The following is a 9,630-nucleotide window of genomic DNA, read 5'->3' as shown; positions in this document are numbered from 1 at the left end:
CAATACTTTTCACACAGATCCAGAAACCATAATAAAGTTTCACATTATTATGAAATTACTCAACATATCAGTTAAAAAGAGGCACATGATGATTTGTCCACATGGTCTCAAATGGTGTGCGGGGGTTCTCAGGTCTGGGGAGCCACAGAGTGGCCTATTCCAGGTTTTGCTCCCCTCAATCTTCTTTTCTGTCCCATTACCAGCACCCTTGAGCATGTTTCAGCCCTGCTTTCAAGAGAAGTAGCCATCTCTACACAAGAAGGTCACAGACAGCAGGCCTCACAGCTGCACTTGGCTGTGCCATCAGCCTCCACGCAGTCACCGGTCCCCTTTAGCTCAGTGAAGAATTGGCTGTTGCCAACAGGGAAGCAAACACAGACCCAGGCTTCTGCTGCAGGACCTCAGGCCTGTCAAACTCTACAACCTGGGAGAGTAAGAAAGGAGGAGAGGGGAGGGACACCACTGAGCTCAGCCTTGAAGGATCCAAAGGCCTCCTTGGGGTGCTAGCCTGAGCACCCGTCCTCCCACTGCCCCAGGGACTCAAGTCTCACCTTCCCGTTGCTCATGACCAGGATGCGGTCACAATTGAGCACAGTGGTGATGCGGTGTGCAATGACCAGCACTGTGCAGCCCTGGAAGGCTTCATGGATTGTGTGCTGGATCAGGGTATCCGTTTCCACATCAATGGAGGCTGTGGCTTCATCAATAAGGATGATCTGGTGGACACAAAACAGGGGTGAAGGCAGCTTCCTCTGGCCCTGAGCCCTGGATCTAGACCTGGGTCTACCACTAATCCACTGAGTCCCTTAGCTGAAAGATGGAAAGATTTGGATTGAGTTTAAAACCTACTCTGAGCTCTAATTGTCCATTATGTTGAAGAGAATGTTAGGTCTTGACCAAGAGCTTTTTTTTTTTTTTTGTAACCAGAGAATTAAGTTCTTGAAAATGAAAATGTCCCAGTCACAACTTCTTGTTTTATGAACTGCCTTCCTATTTGCCTGAATTAACACAGACTGGCATTTCCCAAAGTGAGGCATATGCATACCCTCGGATGGCATATGAGATGGTGTGGATAGTATATGGATAAACATTCTCTTTACTTTAACATTTTTATTTTATTTTATTAACCATATGCATTAGAAAAATATAACTAGCACAGAAATATGATTTCACAACTGTTACTGTATAGAATGAGGCTTTTTTTGGTTTTATTATTTTTTTTAGAGAGAGAGCGCATGCAAGTGGGCAAGAGAGGCAGAGAGAGAGACAGAAAGAGAGAATCCTAAGCAGGCTCCCACTCATCACAGAGCTAGACACAGGGCTTGATCTCACAACCCTCAGATCATGACCTGAATTTAAATCAAGAGTTGGGACACAACTGACTGAGCCACCCAGGAGCCCCTAGAATAAGGCTGTTTTAAAAAAAAATGGGGGGGGGGAGCATCGCAGATAAGTCAAAGGAGAGACTGTATGTAGATATGACAAAAGTCACAAAGTGATGACTCAAATTTGGGAAACAATATAGAGAAAGCAACTTTGGCACCAGTAGCCTAGTAACCATAAAATTAGAAACTAAGTAGTTAAGAAATTGCTACATGCATATTGCAAATTCTGTCTTTCATCTCTGCTAGAAAGAGGGGAATAGTTCTTCCTGTGAAACCTTGCCCCAAGCTTCCAACCCCACTGAGCTCTGCCTGCTTTTCTTCTTAATTGTTATTTAAGTTCTAGTTAGTTAACATACAGTGCAATATTGATTTCAGGAGTAGGATTTAGTGATTCATCACTTACATACAACACTCAATGCTCATCACAAGTGCCCTCCTTAATACCTTATCCCCCATCTAGCCCATCCCCCATCCACATCCCTCCAGCCCTCAGTTTGTTGTCCATCATTAAGAGTCTCTTATTGTTTGTTTCCCTCTCTCTTTACCCCTCCCCTTCCCATATGTTCATCTGTTTTGTTTCTTAAATTCCATATGAGTGAGGTCATGTGGTATTTGTATTTCTCTGACTGACGTACTCCGCTTAGCATAATACACTCTAGCTCCATCTACATCATTATAAATGGCAAGATTTCATTCTTTTTGATTGCTGAGTAATACTCCGATGTATATATATATATATATATACCAAATCTTTACCCATTCATCAGTTGATGGACGTCTGGGCTCTTTTCATAGTGTGGCTATTGTTGATAAAGCTGCTATAAACATGGGATACATTTACGCTTTCAAATCTATATTTTTGTATCCTTTGGATATATGTGTACATATGAGTACCTGTGTGTGACATAATATGAGAAAATTTGCTCCTGACTAGCACAGGTAGGTTCCTCAAAAAGTTAAAAATAGAACTACCTTATGATCCAGCAATTGCACTACTAGGTATTTATCCAAAGGATACAGAAGTGCTGATTTGAAGGGGCACATGTACCCCAATGTTTATAGCAGTGCTATCAACAATAGCCAAACTATGGAAAGAGCTCAGATATCCATCAACCAATGAATGGATAAAAAAAGATTTGGCATATATATATATATATATACACACACACACACACACATATATGTATTTATATTTATTTATATTATATATTTATATATATTTATATTTACATAAATATTAGTCATCAAAAAGAATGAAATCTTGCATTTATAGTGATATGGATGGAGTTACAGAGTATTATGCTAAGTGAAATAAATCAATCAGAAAAAGACAAATACCATATAATTTCATTCATATGTGGAATTTAAGAAACAAAACAGGTGAACATAGGGAGAAAAAAATAAAGAGAGGCAAACCAGAAAATAGAATCTCAACTATAGAGAGCAAACTTGAGGGTTGCTGGAGGGGAGGTTGGTAAGAGGATGGGTTAAATGGGTGATGGGTATTAAGGAGGGCACTTGTCACTTGTGGTGAGAACTGGGTGTTGTATGTAAGTGACGAATCACTAAATTCTACATCTGAAACTAATTAATTAATTAGCTCTGGAACAGCTATCATCTGATTTCCAGCTCTAATAAAGACAAGGGAGGGCGTCTGGGTGGCTCTGTTGGTTAAGCATCTTTGGCTCAGATCATGATCTCACAGTTATGAGTTCAAGTCTGCATCAAGTGAGCTCAAGCCCCACTTTAGGTGAGTGTGGGCCCCACTTCTCTCTCTCTCTCTCTCTCTCTCTCTCTCTGCCCCTTGCTTACTTGTGCCCTCTCTCTCTCTCTCAAAAAAAAAAAAAAAAAAAGACAAGGGAATGTCTTATACCCAAGTTTTAAAAAGAATATATGATAGAAAACTGTTAAATTAATAAGCTTCTCAACTTTAACTTTTTTAAGGGAAATGCATCATGATTTAGTTCCAGTGGTGGATCATTCAGCTTAGCTGCAGGGGATCAGAGTTTTGAGAGAGCCCAGCGTGAGTGCCCCCCACACTCAAGATATGGGCAGATTAGCAATCAGTGACATGAGGAAGCCTGTTGTGTATTTGTGGGAAAATGTATAGCATAGCACCCACTGTCCCGTGGAGATGGAGGGAGAAATAGCCAGTGTGGTTACCCAAACTGGGCGCCATCTGTGGTCTCACCTTGGAGTTGCGAAGGAGTGCTCTTGCAATGCAGAGCAGCTGCCTCTCCCCCACAGAGAAGTTTCTGCCACTTTCCACAACTTCTGCTTGCAGTCCTTGGGGTAACTTTGAGATCTGTAATATCAGGGAAAATGAGATATAGACTACATAGGCATGTGGGCATGCAGGCCACTGTGGGGTGAGACCTAACTTGACCCCATCAGACCTCCCCTATCACACTTTGTAACACTCCTCATCTCTCTATACTCCAATCGCTGATATTTCTCTTCCTTATCTGTGCCTCTTTCACTCCCATCTCAGGGTCTTTGTATATGCTAGCTCCTGTGCTGGAATGTTCTCTTGAAGATCTGCACCCTACTGCCCCCTCAACATTTGATCTCAGGTCAAATGCCCCATCTTTAAAGGGGCCTAGCTTGGCCATTCCACATAAAAGAGCTGCTCCCTGACTGAAGTAACTGTTGTTACTACCTGAAAGTATCTCATGTGTCCATTTATTTGTTGTGTTTATCTCCCATTGAATGTAAGCACCAGGAGGGCAAACACTTTACCTACCTTGCCTTTGCTGTGTCCCCTGAGTCTAGAACATGCCTGGTTCACTGTTAGTGTCTGAGTGCCATCAGACTTTATTTAGGAATCCAAAATCATCTCATCTCCATGAGATTATTTTATCTATGCCCCCAAAATGGCAGCATCTGGAATATCATGCGAGATGAGCCCCAAAGGACCAACAGGCACCGCTGTTGAAGAGGCAGGCTAAAACTAAAAATCGGGTCTTGGAGCTACTTACTGTCATGCTCAGGAATGTCCTCTCCAAGACATTCCATATCTGCTCATCTGTGTAGCGGTCAAAGGGGTCTAGGTTGAATCTGCCATATAAGAAGAGAAGTGTTCCATAACCACATGCAACCATTGAACAGTCTATATAACACTGATATACAAATATTTGCTCAAGTCCCACTTTTACCTCTTTTAAGTATATACCTAGAATAAGAATTGCTGGATCATATGGTAATTTTATTTTTAACTTTTGAGGAAATGCCAAATTGTTTTCCACAGAGGCTGTACCATTTTATATTCCCACCAGCAGTGAACGTGAGTTCCAGTTTCTCAACATCCTTGCCAACACTCATTATGGTCCTTTTTCTTTTTTCATTTATAGCCATCCCAGTAGGAGTGAAGTTGTATCTCACTGTGGTGGGGTTGATTTTTCTGTCTTTTGCAGTGAAAAAAATCCTAATCGATCATCCAAGCAACATCAGGTTGGGATCTATCTGGACTTTATACCCATTAAAGTTTTCACTTTCATTTGGCATAGGCAACATTATTAATTCTCCTGCGTTATGCAACCACTCAGTCCTGATTAAAACCTATTCTTTTTCTCCAAAATATTTTTTAATGTTTTATTTATTTTTGAGAGAGAGAGAGCACAAGTAGGTGAGGGGCAGAGAGAGGGAGAGAGAGAGAGACAGAGAGAGAATCTGAAGCAGGCTCCAGGCTCTGAACTGTCAGCCTGATGCAGGGCTCAACCTCATAAACTCTCAAACTGCGAGATCATGACATGAGCTGAAGTCACATGCTTAACCAACTGAGCCAGCCAGGCACCTCTGATTAAAACCTATTCTTAATCTCTGCTTTATCTGTCCCCAGTTTTGGCAGACACACACATTTTGTGTGTAGGGCTAGATTGTATTAAAGCTGGAGGTAGAATGTCTTATCTGCATGATATTTGATAGTCTCCAAAACATTTTCATAGACAGACTCATTGACACCCTTTCCCCTCAAGGGATGGGTATACCCCTTTGGTTGATGGGGAAATTATGGCTTATCAGTGTTAAATGCTTGTTCAAGGTCACACCACAAGTCAGTCTGAGAGATAGGCTAGAATCAGAGACACTCAGAGATAGATGAAACTGTAATGGATAGAGAACCCAGGTTTCCTCTATTCTAGTTCACACTTCTCCCTGCTGCAAGGAGGGAATATCACTGGCTAAGGCATGAGACTACCTGGAGTTATACCTCATCTTTACCATTTACTTGTGTGTCTCCTGAAACAAGTCACTTTTCCTGTCTAAGTTCAGTGTCTTCCCCTATAAAGTAAGGTAACAGTAGTGCCTACCTCATAGGGTTGGGGTGACAGTTAAATGAGACAGAACATTAAAGCATGGGCTATCACATATAAATGCTCAAAAAATGTTAATTCATATTTTTATTACACCTATACCAAGGCACAATAGATTTGTCCAGGTTCTAGCTTAACACAGAGATCTATCACTATTATCTCATTCCCCTAACACAACCATTTTAAAGTCCCCTGTTTGTGCACATACTATGCACTCTTCCTAAAAAGTCTTTCTCCCCTTTTTCTTCCAGACAAGCTCCTACTTATCCTTCAAGGCTCTGCTCAAATATTCTTTCCTCTATGGAGCCTTTCTGGATTCACCCAAGTAGGACTATTTGACCTACTTCTGGGCTCTTTCACACTTTGTTCATATCTCTGATCTGGTAAATATCACCTTGTATTATAATCTGTTGGTTCTTATGTCTCTATACCCACCCACCCACTCCATGACTACATTCTGAACTCCTCAGGAGGAGTACAGGCAGTGATCATTCATCCAAGTGTCCTCAGGCCTTAGTACAATGTCTGGACCTAGGAAAGCCTCAGAAAAGGTAAATTAAATGAATGAAAGAAGGGAGGGGGGAGAGAGGAAGGATGGAAGGAAGGAAGCAGGAAAGGGAGGGAGGAAAGGAAGGAGAGGGAAGAAAGAAAGGAATGGGAGGGAGGAAGGAAGGAAGGAGGGATGGAAGGAAGGAAGGAAGAGGACAGAGGAAGGAAGGGGAGGGAGGGATAGAAGGAAGAAATGAAAGGGAGGGAGAGAAGGAAGGAGGCAGAAGGGAGGAAGAAAGCAAGGAGGGGAAGAAAGGGAGGAAGTAATAATGAGTAAATGAATAAGTGATTGAACGGAGCTCTAGGGGTCAGTTTATCCTCTTGCCTCTGATAATGCCCCTTAAACATCCCTAAAACATGAGGAATCTAGCTTAATTTTTAATGCATTAGACTTCCTCAATCTCCATGCCTTAATGTTCCAACATAGCTTTAATGTGCACTGTTAAGTAGGAATATGAATCTTGATAAAGTTTAGTCCCAGAGTTGACATCTGAGGAAATAGAAAGGCGAAGAGGCTGAAAGATCCAGTTCCATCTGCTTTGCTGACTGAACTGCCTGGATTCTTGTTCACTTCTCCTCTGCCTGGAATGTGCATCCTGTGAAGAAATGTTCCCTAACATCTAGCCTAAATGCCTCCTTCAGCTTTATCCAGTGGGAGGAGAGAAGAGAATAAACCACATCTAGACATAAAAGAATAAAGTGGTAGCCAAAATGCAAATGCTTAATGGTGAACTAAAATCTGACCAATCCCATCAGTTTTTAAAAAACTAAAAATTATGCCTTTCTTTTGTTTACCATATTATAGTTTACAAAGTGCTCTTGTGTATATCAGGGTTTCATTCAATCTTCAGGAACATTTCAGTGAGTCCCAGTGAGTGGCCCAGCTTGCCAAGAGATCAGAAGCCCCAAAACTGGAGCACTGGGCACCAGCTAACCAAAGACAGCCCAGCCCTGGCATCCTGGTCCTGCCACCCCTCCCAGGACCCCATCCTCTGCTTTACCTGATGGTTCCTGAAAGCAGGACAGGATCTTGAGGGACAACTGAGAACCTGGACCGCAGGTCCTCCAGGGCAATACTGCTGATGTCCACACCATCTATGAGAATCCGGCCTGCTGCAGGCTCCACCAGGCGGAAGAGAGCCACTCCCAAGGAGGACTTCCCTGTTGGGCAAGAAATATGCAGGGGCACTAAAGGCAGTTTCCTGATTTGCACTAGAAGCAGCACAGGCCACACCTGGAGTTCACACCTGACCTGCTTCCCTCCATGGCCCATCCTTTGTCACCCTGAGCCCTGAGAGAGCAGAAGAGGAGTGGAGTCTCTGCTCCAACTAGTGCCCCAAACCATGAGCAGATTTCTTACAGCCTAGATCAGAGGGCACAACTGGAGCCCCTGGGTATATCCAGCCATTCATATATTCTGTTTCACACATACAGTGCTACTGTTATTTTCTAAATTTTTGCCAGCATTTAAAAAATCCAAAGATCCTATGTACAAAATTTCTTTTTTTTTTTTTCCTATGTACAAAATTTCAAATAGCATGCTCTTCTTGAATCCTAGAACTGGCAACACTAGTCCCACATCCTCCCACATAACAAGCAGCAGGAGCTAAGTGCGGCTGCTTCCTTGAGAGAGAACAGTGCTCTCCAGTTCAACATTCTGCCCTCCTCACCTTTCTTCATCACATCCTAGACCCATAGTAGCTTCTCTACGTCAGACTGCAGCCCTCTCAGGCCAATTGCAGGCAAGAAGTAGAAAGGGAAGGACACACCAAAGAACACAGGTAGAAGCTCTTCACCTAGCAGGAGTGCAAGGCCTGCAGGGGGCCTGAGGAAGTGGAGACCCATGAAGGTTCTTGTCTTCCTAGAGGTCTACCTGGAGGAGGCAGCTCCTAGGCACACAAGAGTGGGCCAAGAATCAAGTCTGAGGAGCATCTTTGAACAATGTAAAAAAGGAGGGAGCTACACTTAGACCAGACCTCCCAAAAGTAATAAGAGAGGAAGGGAGGGAAAGAAGTCATAATGGAGAGGACAAAGAAGGAGGCTGATAAGAGAGGTCTAGGAATGGTAAGAAGGAAGGAGAAGCAGGACCCGGACTTCACTCCTGGACCTGCTCTTCGCCCTAACAGAGCCCTGTAATGCCCCTTGCTTGAAACACTCCTCCCCTGCACCCTATCCATCCTTCCTGGCTCAGCTAAAATGCTGGCCTCAGAGCCCAGGCCACTGTAGCTCACCAGAGCTCAGCCCCATTACTCTGTTAATGGCACCCTTTTACTTCCTCCATGACATTCATCACAATCTGTAATTACCTTATTTTACCTTATATTTTACCTTATATTTTACCTTATATTTTTTTACCTTATATTTTTACCTTATATTTTACCTTATATTTTACCTTATATTTTTACCTTATATTTTACCTTATATTTTACCTTATATTTCCTAATTTGATGACTTAACACCTATCTTTTCCAGTGGAAAAGCAGGACTTTTTCCATGATAGCAGGACCTTGGGTTCTGTTTACTAGTGCATGGTATAAAGTGAGGGCCCAATAAACATCTGTGGGGTCACTGAGTAAACACATGCCTGGAAATAGGTCCAACACCCACAGGTCAAAGTTGAGGACAGGGGGTGCCCCAGGACATGCCACTCACCAGAGCCTGTCCTTCCCACGATGCCCACCACTTCTTGGCCATGAATTGTCAGGTTGATGCCATTAAGGATAATGGGTGTGTTGTCTCTGTATTTCATCTGATAATCCTGGAATGTGATTTCTCCGTGCTGTGGCCACCCAGGGGGACAGCTCATGCCTTCTATGTGCAAAGGAGCCTCAGGGACACACATCTCATTTTTGAAGAAAGAAAAAGAAATAAATAGTTATCATTAATCTCTGCCTATCTCCTGCTGACCCACTGGCTTCCAGCTGTTGGGTGTGTAACCCACCCCAGCCTGTCTCACACTGGGCTCAAGCCACCAGCTGTGTAATCGCAGGAGCACCCCAAGAGGAACATCCTGCTCCACTTACCTGACATGCACATAATTTTAACCCCAAAAAGTGAGAGACCATTTGGCTAGCCCCCCTGTTATTAACATAGAGAACTTATTCTAATTTATTATGTGAGGCTCTAAAGAAATAGAATCTAGAACAGTGACAATAAAGGCAGCAGAGCTAACTGACCCCTTTGGGGCATGTTTTATAGCTCAGCGGCCTTGTGCAGACTTATGCTCCCTCTATCCTTATCAATGAGGTAGGTAATTTTAAATGCATTTCACACACAAGGAAATAGAGGCTCAAATGGGTTAAATTACTTATTTAAGATCATAGAGCTTATGAACTCTGACCAGGACTGCCTGACTTCAAGCTCATAACTGAATCAAGCACAGCTGG

General features: G+C 42.9%; 1 protein-coding gene across 1 annotated transcript in view; it reads right to left on the bottom strand.

Moving 5' to 3' along the window:
- The window catches only part of ABCC11 (ATP binding cassette subfamily C member 11), a 59,575-nt gene continuing 49,945 nt past the window's right edge, over positions 1-9,630 (bottom strand). The window contains exons 24-29 of the mRNA XM_047837238.1: positions 8,897-9,086; positions 7,246-7,405; positions 4,364-4,442; positions 3,577-3,690; positions 552-716; positions 1-424 (exon numbers count right to left, since the gene is read on the bottom strand). Of these exons, the coding sequence (XP_047693194.1) occupies positions 332-424; positions 552-716; positions 3,577-3,690; positions 4,364-4,442; positions 7,246-7,405; positions 8,897-9,086 (801 nt within the window). The 3' untranslated portion in view covers positions 1-331. The remainder of the gene's footprint in view (positions 425-551; positions 717-3,576; positions 3,691-4,363; positions 4,443-7,245; positions 7,406-8,896; positions 9,087-9,630) is intronic.

Source organism: Prionailurus viverrinus, chromosome E2 (genome assembly GCF_022837055.1).
Source record: "Prionailurus viverrinus isolate Anna chromosome E2, UM_Priviv_1.0, whole genome shotgun sequence".
In the NCBI taxonomy this organism is placed as follows: domain Eukaryota; kingdom Metazoa; phylum Chordata; class Mammalia; order Carnivora; family Felidae; genus Prionailurus; species Prionailurus viverrinus.
This window is presented reverse-complemented; position numbering and strand designations above follow the sequence as displayed.